Source organism: Chiloscyllium plagiosum, unplaced genomic scaffold, assembly GCF_037043375.1.
Source record: "Chiloscyllium plagiosum isolate Xiang-an unplaced genomic scaffold, Cpla_swu_hap1 HiC_scaffold_53X, whole genome shotgun sequence".
Lineage (NCBI taxonomy): Eukaryota > Metazoa > Chordata > Chondrichthyes > Orectolobiformes > Hemiscylliidae > Chiloscyllium > Chiloscyllium plagiosum.
This window is the reverse complement of record NW_028270191.1, coordinates 15556323-15581665: the sequence shown is the minus strand read 5'-3', so window position 1 is coordinate 15581665 and position 25343 is coordinate 15556323. Positions and strand designations below refer to the sequence as shown.

Sequence of the window (25343 nt, the reverse complement as noted above, 5' to 3'; positions counted from 1 at the left end):
TTCAGAAGTTAGATTGTTTATCTCCCATCACCTCTCCCCTCAATCTGAGCTAATATCTACTCACTGCTTTTTATAGTGCTATGTAGTTGATCTGCAAGGTAAGCATGTGTAAGTTCCCTGATTTGTCATTGACTTTGTCATGGTGTAGGTTGATTTTTTTTTAAGCAAATTACAGTATAAGTACAATGTGACAGCACATTTGTGCTTGCCATCTAATAGTATGAGTTGTCATATACTTGCAGCAAACCCAGGTCCAATATTATTTCTTTTCCTTTGAAAGGATGCTAAAATTTTCTGTTAACTTGATTAAAGAATTGGAGTCATTTTGTGTTTGGAAATGCAGATGGCTGATGATTATAGCAATTAGTGGTCATTAAATCTAAGCTTTTGAATCTAAAGTCCAGTAAAACTCCCACATTGCATGTGTCAGGAGTCCAGTTTTGAAATAGAGTCAAATAAACCTGTTGGCTAACTGGTCTATCCCTGACATGTGTAATTTCTTAAAGGCACTCATGACTTGAATCATCAAACAGCAATACTGTGCCTATCTCTTTAGAGATTGTTTGTTGGATTGTTTGATTTGGACATTGTTTCAATCTCCTCTGATAAATGATTGGCATGTCAATCTGCTTTTAGACATCTGGCTGGATCTAATACTGGGTAGAACAATTCATAGAATTCTGAAACCAAACTGCAAAGTGATACTCAGACTCCAATCAGTACTAATGCATCACATTTGTCGATGGGCGAGGATTATTGGAAATATCAGGCTGATGCAATATTGGGTTGCAATGTCTGACAGTAGAGGTGAAGTGCACGGGTTTAGAGAATTCCAACGTGTACCTGACTCTCGAGTGCTTGAGAATGCCACTGCATGCAAAGCAGAACAAGATTATTTTCACTTTTGAAATAAAAGTACAAATTTAAAACCAAATCTAGTTCAATTGAACAAATAGAGTCATAGAGATGTACAGCATGGAAACAGACCCGTCAGTCCAACCCACCCATGCTGACAAGATATCCCACCCCAATCTAGTCCCACCTGCCAGCACCCGGCCCATATCCCTCCAAACCCTTCCTATTCATATACCCATCCAAATGCCTGTTAAAATGTTGCAATTGTACCAGCCTCCACCACTTCCTCTGGCAGCTCATTCCATACACGTACCACCCTCTGCGTGAAAAAGTTGCCCCTTAGGTCTCTTATATATCTTTCCCCTCTAGTTCTGGACTCCCCGACCCCAGGAATAAGACTTTGCCTATTTACCCTATCCATGTCCCTCGTAATTTTGTAAACCTCTATAAGGAAATGTTGAGATGTGTGGCGTTTTTGAATGGTCTCAGATCATTCAACAATATAATGCTACTAGAATCTGAAATGTTCAAGGTCAGCCTATGTTTACTTAATTAAAACACTAATATAGGCTGAGTATTGTTATTTTCATCACTGCATCTGTTTTATGCTCTCACCATGTTTCTGGCCATGTTGAATAGCTCCGTTCTATAACTTGACTCCAGAAGAATTGAAGAATTAAATTCCTAAGGAGTGGCGATTCCTGCATAACCCCATTTACTGCTTCAGGAGTCAGCTCATGGGAAAACATTAAGTAATGGGCACTTGCCTTGAACTGTCAATATCACTATTTCGAGGGATATGGCAGAGAATATAGATGTTTAAGATCTTGGAGATGTCCCTGTCTTGTCTTCATGCTGCTTATATCAGTGGGCTCCCAAGGTTGTGCTACTTATGGTAATGTACAACTGCTTTCATGTAACTGAGAACAAGAAAAATGTGTATTGTACCAAAGGAATTTCAAAAGCATGACAGTATCTATTGTGGAAACAATATCACTCCTCTCACTGCAGTGGTTCATAGTCAAGGTCCATCACCACTTTTTCAACAACTGTGAATGGGAAATAAATGGGGTCTTGCTAGGAGTACCCACATCCTGAGAACAAATGACAAAAAATACTATCAGCGCAAGCAAGATAAATATGTATTAAAATATGTTGTCCATGAGTTTTAAATTGCTGAAAAAATAAGATAAATTTTACTTCATTTGAAACCAGTTTATAAACTGTTTGAAAGCAATGCAAATATTGTGGGTCTTCTCTGTCGAGACAGAGAGAGAGCGAGACAATGTCTCACTGATCATGTGGGTGAGTTTCAACTCGGCACAAAATTAAACTATGCAATTTCTCTCCGGCCAATACAGTTGATATTTAGTTTATTTTCAGGACTCCTACGTTTGCCGGTGGCCTCTTTGCGATCTCCAAAGCTTACTTTGAGCTGATTGGAACATACGACAACCAGATGGAAATATGGGGAGGAGAGAATGTGGAAATGTCATTCAGGGTAAACGCAAATGCTTATGTTTATAATGCTGACCCCTTGGTTGTGTCTGTTGAGATTTAAGTATGAGTGAGGTCCTTTGGCCTAATGTACGAAGGTGCTGTCTGTTGTTATAGTGTGGTGGGTGGGGGAACAAACACCTCAGACACTGTTCCTGCTGTTGATCACTGTCCTATGAGCTCAGCTGGAAAGTGTGTGGATGTTTGATGAGAACAGAATCCAATGTGGCTCTGATGCTTACAGGACAAAACCCAGGACTGCGCATAAAGAATGGCTATCTCCTATCATAAGTATTTGTCATTGGCGAAAAAAACATCTAAGTATTTTTGTTTTATCAAGTTTAATGGATTGGAGCATTTTACATGAAAATATTTGCTTTGTTCTTGCAAATTATAATTATTAATTTTGATATTACTCTTAAGCAGCTGACAGAAGTTCTCTTGACCTCGTTAGTAAGTCTCACTGGTACCATTTCAGCATTTGGGTTCTGGAGTGAATTTCCTGGCTATGCCTTTGGAGTCTGTTAAGATGAGGATTCTGCAAAGTCCTCATTATTATCTCTGCTGGAATAATGACTGTCTGTCTAGCCAATGGAAAGTTCAGGTCTGTCATAATGCATATCGTAGTACAGGCCCTCACCGACCTGTGAAAGCAATCTGAAGCCCACCTAACCTACACTATTCCATTATCATCCATATGTTTATCCAATGACCATTTAAGTGCCCTTAAAATTGGCGAGTCTACTACTGTTGCAGCCAAAAACTGACAGGCATCAGCTGTGACTCCATAGTAATACCCAAGTCAACAGCTTCTTGGTTCAAGCGCCACTTCAGGATTTGAGCTCATAATCAAGGTTGGCACTCCAGTGCAGTACTGACAGAGTGCTACACTGTAAGTGCCACCTTTTTGTTGAGACATTGTACACCCACTTGGGTAGACATAAAATATCCCACAGCATTATTTGAAAACAAACAGCCAAATTGGCTTTGTGTCCAAGCCAACATTTATCCCTCAATGAACATCTAAATAAAGTGACATCTGTCATCCAATCTGGTCATTTATTTCATTGCTGCTTACGGAATATTGCTGTGCGCAAATTGACTATTTTGTTGCTTACATTATAACACTGATTACATTTCAGAATGACTTAATTGGTTGTAAAGCATTTTGAGAGGTCCGAAGGTTGTGAAAGGTGCTTTGTAAATGCCTGTCATAGGAAAATGAAATTATTACTAATATTTTTAAGAGCAAGTCTCCTGTTAACCTGGCAGATCAGACAGTATGGCTACTCGGCAGAAGGCTGTCATTTTATATGCAGCCTCCTATTCTCCATAGCCTCCTTCACTCATTTGTGTCCCCCTTGGTGGCCACGTGTTCAGCCATTTAAGCTCCACACTCGAGGAAGCCCTCTTTTAAAGTGACCTACCTTACCAAGCTTTGGTCACTCCTCTTCTTTGTCTCTTTGTTCTGTCTAATGACACTTTTGAGAATTGCTTTTGATCTTCTCTGCTAAAGGTACTGAGTAATTTGGGTATTTGTTGGGTGTGCTGGACTCTGGTACTGCAATCCTAGCCGTTTCCTCACTGAATCAGTTTATTCTGTTCTTGAAACATCCTCCATCAATCACATCTAATGCAATATTTATATTCAATGAGCAATATAATTTAACCATGCAAAAAATGGCCCTGGCTTTATTTTTGGGAAGATTCATGAATGTTTGGTAATTGTGCAACATAAATCAGTGTTCCCTCCCAGATTGTTGTCTAAATTACGAAGCCCCTTTTTTTAATGAGATATAGAGAGGAGGTATCTAAAGGAAGAGGTGTTTAATTCTGCATTGATTAATACTTTGAAGTGGAACTGGATCGTTGTCTCATTTGGAATGAAAATTGAAAATTACAAAAGTAGTAATGTAAAGGTGATCTTGGCTGAGGGAGTTGCAAGTAAAGGGAAATGAAGCCACGTTTGCAGTCATTTTGTTTGGACAATGGAAGGGCCAGGTTTGTTCACTTGAAATGTTGTTCCTCTAAGCTTGTGAATATAGAACATGCTTTAACGTAATTAAGCATTATATAAAAACTGCTCCCTATTAGTTGGCTGTGAAAAATAATTCATTTTGGAAGGCAGCACTTCTATCCACTTAAACCTACATGGAATGTCCAAGTTAATTGACAAAACTGATGCCTTAGAGTTAGATGTTTGTGGAGCTAAGGCAAAATCTATCAGAAGGTGACAAAATAGAACTGTCATGCACGTCACAGTGATTCATTCCAAAGATTTTTTTTTAAAAACTCAACTGTTTTACTGCTTGTCAGCTTTTTGACATTGAGACTGGCTGATGGACTGGATCAGTATCCATTCTGTAAAATAGTATGGGGTCTGATACCTGAATACTTAAGGAATTCTGGAACATGAAGAGCTGTATTTCAGCTGAAACATTAGCCTTAGGACCTTACCTCCCCCTCCAGTGGATAGAAAAGATGTCACAGCACTTTTGCAAAGAGAGAGAACTTCTCCACAGTGCTCTGGACAGTATTCATCCCTGAACTAATTATTACATTGATGTCAGTGGGCATTTTGCTCTGCAAATTGACTTCTGTAGTTCCTACATTACAACAGTGATCCACTTAAAGTACTTAATTTGCTATAACATTGTGAAAAGTACGATTTAAATGCAAACTCTTTCTATCTACCATTTTGAAAAGAAAACACTCAACTGTGCGATGAATGGGTTGTGGTAGAAAATGGATTCTCTTTAAATTAGAGTAAAATGAATTAAATGGCCTTCCTTAACTGTGCTGATTTTATAAATGGTTTAACAACTGAAGACAGGTTTTTTTTAAAATGTACAGCATAGTTTCTCATGGGAACACAATCAAGTTGGGAAGACACAGAATGTAAAGAAATATAACGTAGGGAAAGCTCTTTTAGGGATGCTTAACATGTGCTTGTAGGGTGGCTTTGGCAGGGTGCATAGGAAGAGATGAGCAGGTTTACTGAAATTTATGCTAAATTTGGCTCCTTTATCAAGGCACCAAAGTCAGAAAGCTGCTTTCTGTGAAACCATATATGTTTGGATGAAGTGTTGGTGTATGAGATGTGGGAAGAAATAGTATAGATTTTAAATTGAGACTACTCAACAGTCTTGGAGAAGCTAACTTGATTGAGCATGCAAGCATGAAAAAGATGAAGATACATTTTACAACTAATTAACAAACTCCGTACCTGTACTGATGATTCACACTGTCTGAGTCCATAACCCCTCACAGTCTGTTCCCTCTGATCACGCTGTCTTCAGCCACTATTCAAAGAAAAATAAAGTTAAAAATCACACAACACCAGGTTATGGTCCAACAGGCTTATTCGGAAGCACTAGCTTTCAGAGTTGTGTGATTTTTAACTTTGTACATCGCAGTCCAACACCGGCAACTCCAAATCATGTCAAACAAAAATATATATTTAAACAGTATGTTAGATGGCTACAATCTTAATGAGGTCAATTTTTATTTAAAAGTTCCAGAACCAAGGGTCTTTCTCTTCAAATGGGAAAATAAAATCTATTATTTTGTTCCATGTTTTATTCCGTGTGAAAAAGGTTGATAAACCAAAATAACTGGCAATTGGCTATATGTCCAAACAAAGATAATTCTGTATTAATTTTTTAACTGATTTTTGGCATTGGCTAATGGCATATTGTCTGACTGCTTTGTTTTAGGTCTGGCAATGTGGTGGGCAGTTGGAAATCATTCCTTGCTCGGTGGTGGGCCATGTGTTCCGTACCAAGAGCCCTCACAGCTTCCCAAAAGGTGTGCAGGTAATTGCCCGCAACCAAGTGCGCCTGGCTGAAGTCTGGATGGATCACTACAAGGAGCTGTTTTACAGGAGAAATCAGCAAGCAGCAAAGATGGCACAGGAGGTGGGTGATACAACTGGAATTTTTTTTAAACCATCAATTGTAATCATTTTAATTTTTCCCCACCAAATAATGCAAGTGTTTGGTTAAGGTGAGCAAAACCATGCCCCCTATGTTCCAGTTTCTCTCTTAGAATCCTCATTATGTATTTCTTGGGTTAATCATCCTCAATTGCAACTTACTGAAGTTGACATGGTCTTGCATTACACTACTAGATACCTTTTCTGAATATTCGACACAGGTAAACACTGACAACTATAGTAATATATTTACTATGAATAAAGAAAGTACAAAGTCCAACAAATGCTCACTATATTAACATAAACAGGTGAAAGTCCAAAATGCATTCTATTGTTCTTTAGTCAAAGTAACTAAGGAAACAACTGTTTCTGAAGGTTGACAGAGCAAATCCTGAGGAAAATTTAATTTAACAAGGGACAATTTCAGGTGCATTCAACAAAACCATTAAAGCAGAGTGAGAAATATTTCTTTGACCATAGAATTTTGAAGAAAAATGACAACTGTTTGAGGACTTTGTTCACTTGAAAGATGTAATACAACATTATGTTCAAATATACAATAGCAGGGCAGCTATGGGGATGGATGGAGTTTACATAATGTTAGAAGAGAGATGTTTTCATCAATTGATCAGAAGGATGTAACAATTATAGAATCAAAATGATCATCTTTAATTACAAATGCAATTATAACATTTACATGGTTATAATCTTCTTCTGTTCTGTCACACACTCTCATCCATCCTTCGCCTCCACCACCCTTTATCTGTTAGACTGATCAACTATCTTATCATTTCTTGCCATGTCAGACAATCTGACTTGACGCACTTCCAGTACACAATGATAATGGCATACATTCCATGTAATACACCAAGGTAACCACTATGTGGGAGTAGAATTTAGCAAGACCAGAGTATTATGACCAAAATATAGTGTAAAGTGGGTAAAATAAAAATCCAGTTGAAATCTCAACACAATTTTTTTTTCTTGATGAAGCATGGCATCTCTCAGAAAATGGCTGAGGGTGTTTTATATTTAGTATTGTTTGGAGCATTTAGGTTTTGAAGGATAGTGGAAAAAGGATTTTCTCCCCCAGGTTTTGTGAACATACCTGGTGTGGCTTCTTTTAAAACAGGTTATTTAAAATTCACTGGACATCGAAAGTCTTTTTTTTAAACAAGGCTTCCTGTATATCATATGATGGGTGATAACTGCTTTCTTGTAGACGCCAGCTTGGGTTGTTTGGAACAGTGAGTGGTTGAATAGGATCTTGTTTTATGTGGTTGAGTTGGAGGAAAGCCTGCTATGGACAAGTCTCAGAACATTCTATGCTTTATCCTTTTGCCTTCAAGAATAACCCATTGGCCAAAATGACTTTCATTTTCAGAAAGTAAAAGAGCTTTCTTTCCTCCTTGTTTTCTTTCCTATTTTCCTTAAGAGAGTGTTTGAATATATATTGTGTGGATATTTAGAGGAATGAGCATTAATACTTTTATATTACTGATTGTACATTAACAAAGTAGTTTAGTTTTATTGAATAAGTTTTGGTTTGAAAATCACATATTTAGTGAGAAACCTGATCAGTAGATCTTGTTATCTGACGCACCTCGTCATCTAGATGATTGAAAGAAGTAACTTTACATTATGACTTGTGGAGTAGTGGAACTAGACCAATGGTGCTCTCCTCCAGCCTCAGTAGTAACAATCTGTTGCTCTGGCTTTTTTTTAGAAAAGTTATGGCGATCTTTCAGAAAGGTTTCAGTTGAAGGAGCATATAAAATGCAAGAACTTTACCTGGTACCTGCAAAACGTGTATCCTGAAATCTTTATACCTGATTTCTCTCCAGTGCGTTATGGGGCAGTAAGTAAAATTCTGCATTTAAATAACATGTGTTTGACTGTTTAAAGCAAAATTGACTTGAAGCTCAGTGATGCTTTCTAACCTGTTTTGAAATTCACTTTGCAAAATGTTAATGGACCTTGAAATTAGGTTGCGTTTGTAGCCAATGCCACCACGAGGGGGAGCACCACACTTGTTTGTGCAAAATTGATGTGACACTAATAAAACAGAAGACTGTTCACTAACATTGAAAAGCTTATGGTGACCCAGGAGATTGTCCTTGCTTTGTTCCAGTTGCAATTATATGTCAAATGTCTTGGAGTTCGTGACATAGATAAAACCTCCTTCAGTTAGCTTCACAACAGAAAGGTGAATCCAAACTGCTACTCATCTAGGTTCAATCATGGTATACAGCCTACATTACATAGTGAAGCCAAAATTGCTTCAGAATAATGTAAAATATGCAACAGATGTCATGTCTGCCTTCTATCCTCAAGGTATTCTTTTTCTCTCCCATGAATAGTGTGACATTAGAAGATAAGAACTGGTAACAGGAGTAGGCAATTCAGCCCTTGAAACCTGCTCCACCATTCAGTAAGATCATGGTTGATCTCATCTCTGCCTCGACTGCACTTTCCTGACCATAACCCTTTAAATAATCTCTCAATCCCGTCCTCAAATTTATTCAGTGTCCTAGCGTTCACTGCACTCTGGGGAGTAAATTCCACAGATTCATAACTCTTTTGAGAGATGTAATCTCTCCTCATCATCTCTGTTTTAAATTTGCTATCCCTGTCATGAACTATGACCTCTCATTTTAGATTGGCCCGCAAGGGAAAACATCCGCTTTATACCTGCTTGGTCAATCCCCTTTAGTGTCGTCTTTACTTCAATTTATTCTCCTCTTATTCTTAACTCCAGCGAGTACAGGCCGAAGCTGCTCAGTCTCTCCTCGTAAGATATGTCTTTCATCTCTGAAATTAATCTAGTGAATCTTCTCTCTACCACCTCTAATTCAATTATATCCTTCCTCCAGCAAAGGGACCAAAGCTGTACACAGTACTCCAGATGTAGTCTCAACAATACAACCGTACGGTTATAACAACACTTGCCTACTTTTATACTCCATCCCTTTAGCAATAAATGCCAAAATTTCATTTGCCCTCCTCATTACCTGCTGTACCTGCAGACTAGCTTTCTGTGATTCATGCACAAGGACACTCAGGTTCCTCTGCATGGAAGTATTTTGATGTTCCTCTCCATTTAGATAACTTGCCTTTTTATTCTTCTGATCATAATGGATAATTTTTCACTTATCCACATTAAACATCCTCTGCCAAATTATGACCCATGCAATTAAACTATCCATATTCATTTCCAAGTTTCTTTCTTCATTGCGACTTCAGTGCGCTATGTGCTTGATGTGGGAGGTCAACGACTCTGGTGTGTCTGGCTCGTATATGTGTGGAAAGTGTGTGCACATTCAGCTATTGACCGAGCATATTGCAGTGCTAATGAAAGAACTCGAGGGCCTTAGGCTTATCCGAGAGAATGAGATCTTTCTGGACAAGACCTTCAGCAAGGTTATTACACCAATCATGCCAGAAGAGAGCAGAAAAGAGCAGACGATGAGGCAGGCAGAGAGGAGACAGGTGCAAGAGACCCTGGGAGAAGTACCTGCCAGGAACAAGTTGAAGCTTTTGGAAACCGTAGAGACTGATGACACTGCCAGTTCGCAAGGCGGCCAGGTCTGTCAATCAAATGTTGGCGCAGAGGCAGAGCGGAAGAGTCGGACATCGCACAGAGCCGTGGTAATAGGGGACTCCATCGTGAGAGGAACTGACCGGGGTTTTTGTGGCAGCAGACGGGATTTAAGGATGGTGTGTTGCCTTCCTGGTGCCAGGGTGAAAGACATCGCGGACAGAGTGCAGGAAATCCTCAAGGACAAGGGTGAAGAGCCAGAGGTGGTGGTACATGTCGGCACAAATGATGTCGGGAAGAAGAGGAGGAACATACTACAGTGGGACTTCGGAGAACTAGGAAGAAGGCTGAAAAGCAGGACGTCCAAGGTGGTTATCTCCGGTTTGCTTCCAGTTCCTCGTGCTGGTGTGGCCAGAAACAGGGAGATAATGGACTTGAACGTGTGGCTGGGGAACTGGTGCAGGAAGCAAGGATTTAAGTTCTTGGATCACTGGGGTATATTTTGTGGTAAGCATAAATTCTACAAGAGAGACGGTTTGCACCTTAATAGGTTAGGGACCAGCATTCTGGCAGGCAGGTTTGCTACTGCAACACAGCTGCGTTTAAACTAAGTAGCGGGGGGGAGGGGACAAACTGGATGTTTAAAAAGGAAATTGAAGGGAAAGTTAGAACAAGAGAAGTCAAGAAAGACAACTGTATCAATGAGGAAGAAAACTCAGAAAGGGATCATGCTGTAAGGTTGAGTGAAATAGGGATTGATGGGAAGGGTGAGAGCAGTAACAAATTAAAAATACTATACATGAATGCACGAAGCATTAGACAAAAGATGGATGAGCTTGAGGCTCTTTTGGAAATTGGCAGATACGATATTGTGGGGATAACTGAGACGTGGCTTCAAGTGGATAGGGCCTGGGAAATGAATATTCAAGGCTACACGTGCTATCGTAAGGACAGACTGACGGGCAGAGGGGGTGGGGTAGCCTTGTTGGTAAGGGAGGATATTCAGTCCCTTACGCGGGGGGGACCTAGAGTCAGGGGATGTAGAGTCAGTGTGGATAGAGCTGCGAAATACTAAGGGTAAAAAGACCCTCATGGGAGTCATCTACAGGCCCCCAAACAGTAGTCTGGATGTCGGATGTAAGTTGCATCAGGAGCTGAAATTGGCCTGTCACAAAGATGTTACTACAGTTGTTATGGGGAATTTCAACATGCAGGTAGACTGGGAGAATCAGGATGGTATTTGACCTCAAGAGACTTTGTGGAGTGCCTCAGAGATGGATTCTTACTGCAGCTGGTGCTGGAGCCGACCAGGGAGAAGGCAATTCTAGATCTGGTATTGTGTAATGATCCAGAATTGGTCAGAGACCTCGAAGTGAAAGAGCCATTGGGAAGTAGTGACCATAATACATTAAGCTTCAATCTGCAATTTGAGAGGGAGAGGGTACAGTCGGAAGTGACAGTACTTCTGCTGAATAAAGGGAACTATGGAGCTATGAGGGAGGAGCTAGCCAAAGTTCAATGGTGCAATACCTTAGCAGGGATGACTGTGGAGGAACAATGGCGGATATTTCTGTGTATAATGCAAAAGTTGCAGGATCAGTTCATTCCTAAAAGGAAGAAAGATCCCAGGAGGAGGCATGGGCGGCCATGGCTGACAAGGGAAGTTAAGAAACATATAAAGTTAAAAGAGAAAAAGTATAACATAGCAAAGATAAGTGGGAAAACTGAGGACTGGGAAGCTTTTAAAGAGCAACAGAGGATTACTAAGAAGGAAATACGCAGAGGAAAAATGAGGTACGAAGGTAAACTGGCCAATAATATAAAGGAGGATAGTAAAAGCTTTTTTAGGTATGTGCAGGGCAAAAAAATGGTTAGGACTAAAATTGGGCCCTTGAAGACAGAAACAGGGGAATATATTATGGGGAACAAAGAAATGGCAGAAGAATTAAATGGGTACTTCAGATCTGTGTTCACTGGGGAAGACACAAGCAATCTCCCTGAGATAACAGTGGCTAAAGGACCTGAACTGAAGGGAATTTATATTTGCCAGGATTTGGTGTTGGAGAGACTGTTAGGTCTGAAGGTTGATAAGTCCCTGGGGCCTGATGGTCTACATCCCAGGGTACTGAAGGAGGTGGCTCTAGAAATCATGGATGCGTTGGTGATTATTTTCCAGAGTTCGATAGATTCGGGGTCGGTTCCTGAGGATTGGAGGGTGGCTAATGTTATACCACTTTTTAAGAAAGAGAGAAAGCAGGAAATTATAGACCAGTTAGTCTGACCTCAGTGGTGGGAAAGATGCTGGAGTCTATTATAAAGGATGAAATTACAGCACATCTGGATCGTAGTAACAGGATAGGACAGAGTCAGCATGGATTTATGATGGGGAAATCATGCTTGACTAATCTTCTTGAATTTTTTGAGGATGTAACTCTGAAGATGGACGAGGGAGATCCAGTAGATGTAGTGTACCTGGACTTTCAGAAAGCTTTTGATAAAGTCCCACACAGGAGGTTAGTGAGTAAAATTAGGGCGCATGGTATTGGGGGCAAAGTACTAGATTGGATTGAAAATTGGTTGGCTGATAGGAAACAAAGGGTAGTGATAAACGGCTCCATTTCGGAATGGCAGGCAGTGACCAGTGGGGTACCGCAGGGATCCGTGCTGGGACCACAGCTTTTTACAATATATGTTAATGATATCGAAGATGGTATCAGCAATAACATTAGCAAATTTGCTGATGATACAAAGCTGGGTGGCAGAGTGAAATGTGATGAGGATGTTAGGAGATTACAGGGTGACCTGGACAAGTTAGGTGAGTGGGCAGATGCATGGCAGATGCAGTTTAATGTGGATAAATGTATGGTTATCCACTTTGGTGGCAAGAACAGGAAGGCAGATTACTACCTCAATGGAATCAATTTAGGTAAAGGGGCAGTACAGAGAGATCTGGGTGTTCTTGTACACCAGTCAGTGAAGGCAAGCATGCAGGTACAGCAGATAGTGAAGAAGGTTAATAGCATGCTGGCCTTCATAACAAGAGGAATTGAGTATAGAAGCAAAGAGGTGCTTCTGCAGCTGTACAGGGCCCTGGTGAGACCACACCTGGAGTACTGTGTGCAGTTCTGGTCTCCAAATTTGAGGAAAGACATTCTGGTTATTGAGGGAGTGCAGCATAGGTTCACGAGGTCAATTCCTGGAATGGCAGGATTACCTTACACTGAAAGACTGAAGCGACTGGGCTTGTATACCCTTGAGTTTAGAAGACTGAGAGGGGACCTGATTGAGACGTATGAGATTATGAAAGGATTGGACACTCTGGCAGCAGGAAACATGTTTCCGCTGATGGGTGAGTGCCGAACCAGAGGACACAGCTTAAAAATACAGGGTAGACCATTTAGGACAGAGCTCAGGAGAAACTTCTTCACCCAGAGAGTGGTGGCTGTGTGGAATGCTCTGCCCCAGAGGGCAGTGGAGGCCCAGTCTCTGGATTCATTTAAGAAAGAGTTGGATAGAGCTCTCAAAGATAGTGGAATCAAGGGTTATGGAGATAAGGCAGGAAGAGGATACTGATTAGGAATGATCATATTGAATGGCGGTGCAGGCTCGAAGGGCAGAATGGCCTACTCCTGCATCTATTGTCTATTCCTTTCCCACCCTTATTTCGTGTCATCCACAAATTTAGCGATAGTACTTTCTGTCCCTTCTTCCAAGTTATTAAGACTGAGATTGTCAGTAGTTGGGCCCAGAGGTCCAAACCCTGTGACACCCCACTAGTTACAGCTTGCCAACAAGATGATGACTCACTTCACAGGTCCAACTACACATTGCAGTGTCCCTTTCCTGCTTTGGGAACATATGCTCAGTTGAAATTATGCCACAGGGCACTATTACACGGATGCTTTACTACATAGCTTAACATTCCTCTCTCTCCTTTAGCAGAGATATTAATTCATTTCAGCTAGCAGTGTCTGAAGACCTATCTCTGCAATAAGCATTCATATGCAAGTAACCCATAGCAATGTCAAAATTCCATTCAAATTTTAACAATGTTCCTAATCCCTACACATTCTGAAGTTCTACAGCATCAAAAAGGTCAAATTTGGGAGACTACAAATTGGAGGGTTACCTAATCTGTTCGGTACACTTCTCAAATTGTCATTTTCTGAACCCAATAATAATTTCCCCTACACTACTTTTAAAATCTATGGAATAAACGTCTTGGGAGAAGCATATGTGTCTATAATTACTGGTGGGTGTTTTCCTCTTCAACCCCTTTTAACTATAATAAATTATTTATAGTTGCATTTATTTTAATTTTTTTGGACTCCTTAGTAAATTAGTGTTCACTATAAATGTTGCGATTGTTCAAACTCCATCCTTTTTGAATTTCTTCTTTTAGCAGCCCTCTTTGCCAGTGTTCTAAAGTCTCCCCCAATATTTCATTTGTTTACCCCTTTTATTACTTTCTGCCTCCTCCTTCATGCCTATTTTGCTAACAGCTGCCTTATAAAACATTTAAGTGCCTCTCTCTATGTAATGAATGCTATAGAAATGTACTTTCAATTATCGAGTTTGAGATTCAAGGTTAGAAATATTGTGATAACGATAGTAACATATAAAATCCAGATCAGGTGTTGCAGTTAGTATACTTCTATATCAGAGAAAGAGATGACTGGTGATGGTCACCAGTACCTGAGGGTCACCACACCTCCGGTGAGCAGCAACATTGAAAAGGAGTGTCCTTCATGGTAACCTCAGCTGGTGCAGGAATCAAACCCACACTGATGGTGTCATTCTGCATTGCAAACCAGGCATCAAGCCAACGGAGCTAACTACACCCCATAACTGCACTGGCTGAGGTTACCATGAAGGACTGTCCTTCTCGACCTCTCCCCTTGCTGAAGGTGTGGTAACCCTTCAGTTAAACCACCACCAGTCCCCTCTCTCTAATGAGAAAGCACTTTAGTACTTTCTATCCCTGCATCCAAGTTATTAATATAGAGATTGTCAGTAGTTGGGCCCCAAGGTCCCAAGTCCCCTGTGACTTTACCTTTATATTTTTACTACTGTGTCACCAAAGGTTTCTATTTTTAACACCAGGGTAATGGAATGCTAAAATTATTTTCCTCTCCCCAAGAAGATAGTGGTTGCTGGGATAATTGGGGTATTTAAGAATTGTTAGATTTTTGATGGGCGGTGGTAATGAGGGAAATGGAGTTTAAGATGAGTATATGGAGTTGAGGTCCATGTCAGCTATGATCTAACTGAATGGTGGAACAAGCTTGAGGGACTGAATGTTTTGTTTGCATTCCTAAATGTGGCATAGGCACAGTCCTATTCTCCCATTGTTACTTTTTCAAATTGCTCCAGATTTACTTCAACACAGGATTACAGACTGCCCAACTGATGCCACATTTGATTTCTTATTATCAAATGCATAGTGAAAGGTTTTGTATGCAGTACAGGCAGATCATACCATACAAACTGCATTAGGGTAATAGAACAGAGTGAGGAATACAATGTTAGGGCTGCAGAGAAGGCACATAAAGAGTGAGATTAGCATTAAATTTAAAATTTGAGAAGTCCATTTAGCAGTCTAATAACAGCAGGAAAGAAGCTGTTCTTGAACCTGTTGGTACACGTGTATTTTAAGCTTTTGTATCTTCTGCCTGAAGGAAGAGGTCAGAAGAGACTATAATGGGGTGGGAAGGGGGTTTTTGATGTTGGCTGCCTTCCCGAGGCAGCGAAAAGTGTACATGGAGTCAATGGATGGAAGGTTGGCTTGCATAATGGACTGGGCTGTAGTTTCTTACAGTCTCAGGCAGAGTGTTTGACATACCATAAGATCCTTCATCCTATCAATATGGGCTGTATTTGAACCCAGCTTCCAGGCAGTGCAGATTTTATTTTGTTAGAAAGGTGGTTAGTGCATTGTTAATCACTTTTCACTGCATATTTCTTCCCATTCAACAATTTTGCAATCTGATTGTTGCAGGCCACTAAAATAACTGAACTTTTCATCAGCTACATGTTATTTTACAGATTAAAAACCAGGGAACAGGAAGCTGCCTGGACGTTGGGGAAAACAATCATGGTGGGAAACCTCTGATAATGTATCCATGCCATGGAATGGGAGGCAACCAGGTACTAAGAATGGTCATTTGAATATGCCAGCTGTGTTTATCAACCACTCATCTGTGTGCTAAATTGTTCTGAGTCAGATGGTGAAGTACAAAACAAGACACAATTATTTTCCAAATAGTAGCTTTATTCACGTGATGTAGCCTTCCAGATGTCTGCCTCTTAACTACCTAGGATGCCACCTTGTGATGCAGTGGTGGTGTTCCTACCACTGGACTGAGAGGCTCAGGTTCAAGACTCACCTGCTCTAGAGGTGTGTAATAACATCTCTCTGAACAAGTTGATTCGAAAAATGGGTGTAAACACAAAACAGAAAAGGTATTCTACCTGCTAGGGTAGACTTTTTCCCTGTGTGTGGAGCCTCTCTGAGCCTGTAGGGGTTGGCTCCGCAGTGGTTCTTTCAGCGTACATAGACAGCATGCTCCTCATGTTCACCAACCCAGCTGACCTGGGAGGATGTGCAAATGCCAGACGGTGTATTCGGCCATGTCTTCCATCAACTGGGCCAAATGTTCCAGTCTCTTGTTTGGTCTGTGGTGGCGGATTCCTTGCCAGAGGAGTGACAGGGGTTCAGCTGGAATACCACCCATCTCCTCTATCTGCAAGTCTACCTTAGTCTGGCTGAGGAATCTTGGCCAGTGAATTGGCAGGAGCTGGGCAGGACCACTCCAAGTGCTGTCTTACAGGAGTTAAGTGCTGGTCATAAACCAGCTGGTGGCCGCCATGCTGTGGTACCGGCTAGTCCCTTTGACCACTCCTCCTGGTTCATTTCTTCTGGGACAAAAAGATGCACTGGGTTGGCACAGGTTTTCAGTCTCCCTATTGAGGAGCGTAGTCAGTCGCTGGTGTGTGTCACACCCAGATGGTGACTTTCCGTCTTCAGGCCTTCCAGCGATACCTTTTACATTGAGCCTCCTTTTGGGTGGTGTGCCCTGGTGACTTATTATTTTCTGCCAGGTGCGTAACTTCAATTATGACATGCAGCTCCTGTTTATCACCTGAGGGTTTGCAGGTCGCCCTCTGGATGGTGCCTGTCTTTTACCAGGACCTGATCACTGTCTGGGACGTGGTCGACTCACGTTGGGCCTACCTTCCATCAGGAGTGGCAGTTATTGTCAGCTATCAACCACTGCCATCCAGTGCCTTAAAACTGTGGCGCTCAGACGCGACATTGTGCACCAGTTGGAGGATGCTCAGGTGTGCGGTGGAATCCCATCTGCACGTACCCCTGCTCAGATGGAATTCCACAAAGGCCCCAAGGTCCTGAACCTCCCTCAGAAACCTGCGCCGCCTCCTTAGTATGTGTTGTGTGTTGTTTCAAGGAGGCAAAACAGCACATGCTGCTGCTGCACAACATCTATCTCAACTCTTACGTCTGCCACTCGGACCCGCCATGGCATGCTTACTAGCTGCCAGGTAATGGGGATTCCCAGTGGACAGCTCTCTCCTCGGGAGTCCTTCCTCTTTCCCTCTGGGATCTAGGGTGGAGGGTGTTCCACATAGCAGTCTCTAATAGCTGCAGATTGCGATGGTTCACAGACTGCAGTTGGGTGCTGTGGAGTCCGTGAACCATGTATATATTGATTGTGGATGGCTGCACTCCCTTTTTAGTTATTTGAAAAACCTTTCATTGTGCTCTTGGTTGCACTTCAGCCCCACACTCCCATGGGCACCTGGTGCAGAGGGGTGTGGTCAGATCAGAGCTCCTCTGTCTGGGTCTGTTCCTGGGCTTGGCCAGGCTGGCTATGAACAGGGCCAGGCAGCGGGCTGTGGAGGGAGCTGTCTCTGCTGATAACCGCGGAAGAGGGGCAGGCTATGTTCGAGCCTGGGTGTCATATGCTATACTATGTACTATGCTATACTGTTCTTTCGGCCCTTTATGTTGTGCCAGCCTTTTATCCGACTCTAAGCTCAGACTAACCTACAGACCCTTCGTTGTACTGTCATCCATGTGCCTATCCAAGTGTCACTTAAATGTTCCTAATGTATCTGATTCTACTATCACTGCTGGCAGTGCATTCCACACACTCACCACTCCTTGTGTAAAGAACCCACCTCTGACATCTCCCCTAAACCTTCCTCCAATTACGTTAAAATTGTGCCCCTTGTGATAGCCATTTCCGCCCTGGGGAAAAAAGTCTCTGGCTATCCACTCTATCTATGCCTCTCATCATCTTGGACACCTCTCATCCTCCTTCACTCCAATGAGAAAAGCCCTAGCTCCCTCAACCTTACCTCATAAGATATGCCCTCCAGTCCAGGCAGCATCCTGGTAAATGTCCTTTGCCCTCTCTAAAGCTTCCACATCCTATCTATAATGAGGTGACCAGAACAGAACACTGTATTCCAAGTGTGGTCTAACCAGGGCTCTATAACGTTGCAGCATATCCTCATGGCTCTTAAACTCAATCCACCTGCTAATGAAAGCCAACACACCACACACCTACCGAACAACCCTATCAACTTGGGTGGCAACTTTGAGGGATCTATAGACATGGACCCCAAGATTCCTCTGTTCCTCCACACGGCCAAGAATCCTGCCTTTAACCCTGAATTCTGCATTCAAAGTCAACCTTCCAAGGTGAATGACTTCACACTTTTTCCGGGTTGAACACCATTTGCCACTCATCTGCCCAGTTCTGCATCCTGTCAATGTCCCGTTCCAACCTACAACAGCCCTCCACACTATCCACCACTCCATCAATCTTCGTGTTATCAGCAAACTTACTAACCCAACCTTCCACTTCCTCATCCAAGTCATTTATAAAAATCACTAAACGCAGAGGTCTCAGAAGCAATCCCTGTGGAACACCATTGGTCACCGAGCTCCAGGCTAAATGCTTTCCATCTACCATCACCCTCTGTCTTCTATGGGCCAGTCAATTCTGTATCCAGAAAGACAAATTTCCCTGTATCCCATGCCCCTTACTTTCTGAATGAGTCTATCGTGGGGAACCTTGTCAAAAGCCTTGCTAAAATCCATATACATGACATCCACTGCTTTACCTTCATCAATGTGTTTTGTCACATCCTCAAAGAATTCAGTAAGATTTGTGAGATATGACCTGCCCGTCTCAAAGCCATGCTGACTATCTCTAATCAAACTATGGTTTTCCAAGTAATCATAAATCCTGTCTTTCAGAATCCTCTCCAATACTTTGCTCACTACTCATATAATATTGACTGGCATGTAGTTCCCAGGATTATCCCTATTTCCTTTTTTGAACAAGGGAATAATATTTGCCACACTCCAATCATCCGGCACTACTCCAGTGGACAGTGAGGACACAAAGATCATCGTCAAAGGCACAGGGATCTCTTCCTGTAGTAACCTAAGGTATATCCTCTCTGGCCCAGGGTATTTATCTATCCTTATGTTTTTCAAAATTTTCAACACATCCTCCTTCCTAACATCAACCTGTTCGAGCAAATCAGTCTGTTTCATGCTGTCCTCAGAAACGTCAAGGTCACTCTCAGTAGTGAATACTGAAGCAAAGTATTCATTTGGGACCTCCCGTACTTCCTCCGACTCCAGGCACAAGTTCCCTCCACTATCCCTGATTGTCCCTACCCTCACTCTGGCCATCCTCTTGTTCCTCACATAAATGTCTGAAGGTTTTCCTCAATCCTACCCGCTAAAGCTTTTTCATGCCCCCTTCTAGCTTTCCTAAGTCCGTTCTTCAGTTCCTTCCTGGCTACCTTGTAATCCTCTAGAGCCCTGTCTGATCCTTGTCGCCTTAATCTTTAGTAAGCTTCCTTCTTCCTCTTGACTAGATGTTCCACATCCCTTGTCACCCACGGTTCTTTCAACCTACCAACCCTCCCTTGCCTCAGTAGGACAAACCTATCAGCAGATGCTTCCTAAACAACCTTCACAAATCTGTCGTGCATTTCCCTGAGAACATCTGTTTCTAATTTAGGTGCCCCAGTTCCTGTCTAATAGCATTGTAATTGTAATTTCCCCACCTCCCCCAATTAAATACTTTCCCATACCATCTGCTCCTATCCCTCTCCATGAGTATAGTAAAGGTCATGAAGTTATGATCACTATCACCTAAATGCTCTCCCACCAAGAGATCTGACACCTGACCTGGTTTGTTGCCAAGCATCAAATCCAATATGGCCTCCCCTCTAGTCAGCCTATCTACATATTGCATCAGGAACCCTTCTTGGACACACCTGCCAAAAAATGCTTCATCCAAACTATTTGAACTAAGTAGGTTCCAATCAATATTAGGGAAGTTAAAGTCACCCATGACATCAACCCTGTTACTTCTACACATTTCCAAAATCTGCCTCCCAATCTGCTCCTCCATGTCTCTGTTGCTACTGGGGGGTCTACAGAAAATTCCCAACAAAGTGACTGCCCCTTTCCTGTTTATGATTTCTACACATACTAACTCTGTAGACAAACTCTCCTCGACGACCTCCCTTTCTGCAGCTGTGATACTATCCCTGATTAGCAATGCCAATTCCCCACCTATTTTACCCCCTCCACCCCCATTCCTTTTGAAACATCTAAACTCTGATACATCCAACAACCATTCCTGCCCCTGTGATATCCAAGCCTCTGTAATGACGACAACATCATAGTTCCAAGTACTGATCCATGCTCTGAGATTGTCCCCCTTATTCCTGATACTTCTTGCATTAAAATAGACACACTTCAACCCATCACACTGACTGCACCTTAGCCCTATCAAGAGCCTATCCCTCCTTGCAAACTCTCTGCACGCTGTATCTGGCTAGTCATTACCTACTCCATCATCTGATCCGTAGCTCAGGTTCCCACCCACCCGCCAAACTAGTTGAAATCCTCCCGAAGAGCTCTAGCAAACCAGTCCACCCACCATATTGGTGCTCCTCCAGTTCAGGGGCAACCAGTCCTCCTTGTACAGCTCCCACCTTTTCCGCAGAAGGTATCCCAATGATCCACATATCTGAAGCCCTCCCTCCTCCACCAGCCCTGCAGCCACGTGTTCGTCTGCAATCGCTCTCTATTCCTAGCCACACTCGCACATGGCACCGGTAACAATCCTGAGATTACTACTCTGCCTTCTAGCTTCCAACCTAACTCCCTATATTCTTTTTTCAGGTCCTCCTCCCTTTACCTACCTATGTTGTTGGTCCCGATGTCTACCACGGCTTCTGGCTGCTCTCCCTCCCCCTTAAGAATCCTGTAGACTCAATCAGAGACATCCCTGATCCTGGCACCCGAGAGGCAACACGTCATCTGGGAGTCTCGCTCACGATCATAGAATCTCCTGTCCGTTCCTGTAACCATTGAATCTCCTATCACTGTCACTCTCCTATTCTCCCCTCTTCCCTTCTGAGCCACAGAGCCAGGCTCAGTGCCAGAGACCTGGCCGCTGTGGCTTTCCCCAGTAGGTGTTCCCCTGCCACAGAGGCTCCTTGCACGGTCTGCCTATTCCCCTTTCCCTCTCCTGACTGTCACCCAGCTACCTTTATCCTGTAACTTAAGTGTGACTACCTCCCTATAACTCCTCTCTATCACCCCGTCAGCCTCCCGAATGATTTGAAGTTCACTTAGCTCCAGCTCCAGTTCTCTAACGCAGTCTGTGAGGAGCTGGAGTTGGGTGCACTTCTCGCAGGCATTTGAGAAGGAGCAACCAGTGTCCACCAATGATGCCTTCAGGAAGAGGTGGGCACCGCAGGGGATGGACTGTTTTATTTCCCCCTCTGACTCCATTTTGATTTAGTCCCCTTCTTCCCTCCCTAACCCACTTCACATTTTAATGACCGAATTGCTGCTAACAGGCTTTGCTTGTAAATGTTCAACTGGCCACATGGGTATTTTCCCAGTGGTGAAAAAATAAACAAAATATATACATAATGGTGTGTTTTTATTGTGTCACTGTTTTTTAAAAAAAATATACACAGACATAGGTGATTTGGGAAAGACATGAGCATTACTGCTGGGCCCTCTTGTGGTGCAGTGGTAGTGTCCCTACTCCTGCACCAGAAGGCCCGGGTTCATGTCCCACCTGCTGCAAAGGTGTGTATTTACACCTCTGATCAGGATGATTAGAAAAATAGGTTAATAAAACAAAGTTTCCCCTCAGGTGGTTGGGGGAAAATATATATAAATGGTTTCCCCTGGGGCCGTCTTGTGGAGCAGTGTTTATGTCCCTACTCTGGACCAGGAGACCCATGTTCAAGTGCCACCTGCTCCAGAGGTATGTAATAACATCTTTGAATAGGTTGATTAGAAAATTAGGATAAATTTGAATGAATTAAAAATAAAGTGCTGAGGCACGATTGCTCTTCTGGCACAGTGGTATTGCCCTTACCTCTGGCCTAGGAGGCCCAGGTTCACGTCCCACCTGCTCCAGACATGTGTAATAACATCTCTGAATAGGTTGATTTTTAAAAAATAGGTTAAATAGGAAAAGGGCCCGTGGACTTTAGGGGGAAAAAAAAGAGGCTGGGGACTTTACCCTTAAGAGGCTTTGCATGTAGATTAATCAGTTGGGGAAAAAAACAGGTGAATTACTGACGGTGATTATTAGATGTGAAAATACCAGAAGGTGATGGGGGGTAAACACCCAGCAGGCCCAGGTTCCAGTCCTACCTGCTGCAGAGGTGTGGAATAGCATCTCTGACCAGGTTTATTAGAAAATATTTAAAAGTTACCTTGCTTCCAGCTACAGCTTGATTTCCCTCACGTTTGGTGTTATTGCATTGCTCTTAATGGACATTGCAAGTAAATTAATCACTTGGAACACAGGTTATTTAGTGGTTGTAGAAAAATAACTCAGGGTGATTTGGTGGTGGGATAAATCCATTTGGTTGTGTGAGATAACACTTCCTGATATAAGACTAAAAAAAGAAAGGAAAGGAAGAAAAAGGGCTGGCTTTATTCCCCATCCAACTCCAGGGTCATAGTCATACAGCACAGAAACAGACCCTTTGGTCCAACTCACCCGTGCTGACCAGACATTATAATCTGACCTAGTCCTGTTTTCCAGCATTTGGCCCGTATCCCTCTAAATTCTTTCTATTTGTGTATCCATCCAGATGCCTTTTAAATGTTGTAATTAGAGCAGCTTCTATCACTTCCTCTGGCAGCTTGTTCCATACACACACCACCCTCTGTGTGAAAATGTTTAATCCTCAAGTCCTTTTAAATCTTTCCCCACTCACCTTAAACGAATGCCCTCTAATTTTGGACTCTTTCTCTCCCCCCTCCATTCCCTAAATTTCTCTTTCTATTATTGTTGCAGTGCTTGTAAATTGTTACTTAGAGGCACGATTGATTTGTGAACTAACCCCACAGAGGCCAGCTTCCCATCACCAAGTCACCCTTTATTGACATGTGCATAGTACTTGACACTGGTCTGGCTTCCTCAGAGCCAGTTCCCAGAGTGGACAGAACCTCTGACACCCCTGTTTTTTTTCTTTCATAATTCCCCCTCTGCACCCAAAGGGGGCCCAGCCCAAATTACATGTGGCCATGTGTGTATGTGTAGTGACACCGTTGTGCTAAAGCTTTGTTCTGTACTTTCCACCACCAAGAAAACACCCATGAGGATGGAAAAAACTGAATGTGGGGGGGGGGGAGGGAGAGAAGTAGGGAGAGGAGAAGGGGACTAAATCAGAATAGAGTTGGAGACACTCCTGCTCATATCTATCAACCAGGACTCCCTGATTGGTGCTGTTAACCTGGTCCAATCAGGGAACTCATTCTGAGGTCCACCTGTCTGACCTCGTTACAATCACTACAATTTGGTGTCAGCCTAATTTTTAAAAAAAAACAGGGCAGGCTCTCCATTTTGATTTAGTCCTTCTCTTGTTTATCACACCCTTCCTTCACTTCAGTTATTGTTGCTGTACCGCTTGTGCTTGTTAATTGTTACTGTTTAGTTGTTTTAATTTGGTGGTGGATTTTCACCAAAACAGGCTGGTTTTCCAACTGGGTGATTTGATGATGGGTTTACAGAGGGGGAAAAAAAAGGCAAATTTTCTCTTAAGGGAGTAGGTCAGGAACAGGAAAGAGGCAGTATGGAGTTGTATTGAACTACAAAATACAATGATTTGGAGAATCAATCTAAACATCAGGTCATAGACAGAGAACACAGGGGGCTAACACCTTCAACATATTGTCTAGCTATCACCATTGTTAACAGCTAACCCGAGAATGCAACTTTAAAAAAAAGGGTTTTGTGATTTACACATGAAAGAAGTGAAACCATCACTGTATTCTAACAGATGAAAGGCTTAACGATCAATTTTTCAATGTATAATTTCAGTTACATCACACTGCAAATTTTTGCTATAAATTCTGTGTTACGATCGAGCCCTCCACAATCACCTGATGAAGGAGCGTCGCTCCAAAAGCTAGTATGCTTCCAATTAAACCTGTTGGACTATAACCTGGTGTTGTGTGATTTTTAACTTTGTACAAAATACAAGTAAGCATTTATGGAAGACAGAATGACTTCTGCCTTGGTAAATGGACGACAGCATTGTAACAGTATGGTGGGGAAATTGCAGGTAATAATGTTCCCACATGTTTGCTACCATTGTCTTTGTGGGTGGTACTGTTTGTAGCTTGAAAGGTACTGTTGAAGTCATGTTGTGCTGTTGCATGTTTAATCAGTAAATGATTAATGTTTGAGAACAACCTTGACAGGTTGCTGCATAATTGGTGGCTAGATTATTAATGTTTAAGAACAGCTATCAACAAAGCAAATAGAAAGCTGAACTTTTCTAACCCATACAATGGAGAATAATTCGAAGGAAGTCATGATCTAACCTTGGGAATGGTTTCCAACTGTAGTTACTAAGAGACACAGATAACTTCCCAGGCCTGCAAGTGATGCAGGAAAGGTTTTTTTTTTATTCTTTGCAACTGAGTTAGAAAGACCGAGATGTCGCGAAATTAAAAATTAGTTCAAGTTGATAGGAGGGAGAGGGTAAATTGAAAATGCAATGACTGCTTCCTGTATGATTCATCTGAATAAACCAGGGAGTAGATGAGGAGAAAGTGAGGACTGCAGATGCTGGAGATCAGAGTCGAGAATGTGGTGCTGGAAAAACACAGCAGGTCAGGCAGCATCTGAGGAGCAGGAGAATCGATGTTTTGGGCAAGAGCCCTGCATCAGGAATTTCTGAAACGTCGATTCTCCTGCTCCTCAGATGCTGCCTGACCTGCTGTGCTTTTGCAGCATCCCACTCTCGAGAGGGAGTAGATGAGTCATACAGACCAGGAAATTGCTAAATTTAACCTCTTTTTAGGAAAATCAGAGTCTGTTTCTTATCATATGATCCCCTTAGAATTAAGTGTGGGTCCAGTCTTGGGCTTGAATATGACGTTTTTTCCTCTTTAGCGTAATGGAAACATAAGACCTGGAG

At 42.3% G+C, this 25343-nt stretch overlaps 1 protein-coding gene across 6 annotated transcripts in view; it reads left to right on the top strand.

Annotated features, from left to right (window-relative positions):
* Positions 1-25343, top strand: part of LOC122543355 (polypeptide N-acetylgalactosaminyltransferase 6-like) — an 88317-nt gene that overhangs the window by 54015 nt on the left and 8959 nt on the right. For all 6 annotated transcript variants that reach the window (XM_043681954.2, XM_043681950.2, XM_043681948.2 and 3 more), the window contains 4 exons: positions 2239-2356; positions 6069-6269; positions 8013-8144; positions 15870-15971. In XM_043681954.2, coding sequence (XP_043537889.1) covers positions 2239-2356; positions 6069-6269; positions 8013-8144; positions 15870-15971 — 553 coding nt within the window. The remainder of the gene's footprint in view (positions 1-2238; positions 2357-6068; positions 6270-8012; positions 8145-15869; positions 15972-25343) is intronic.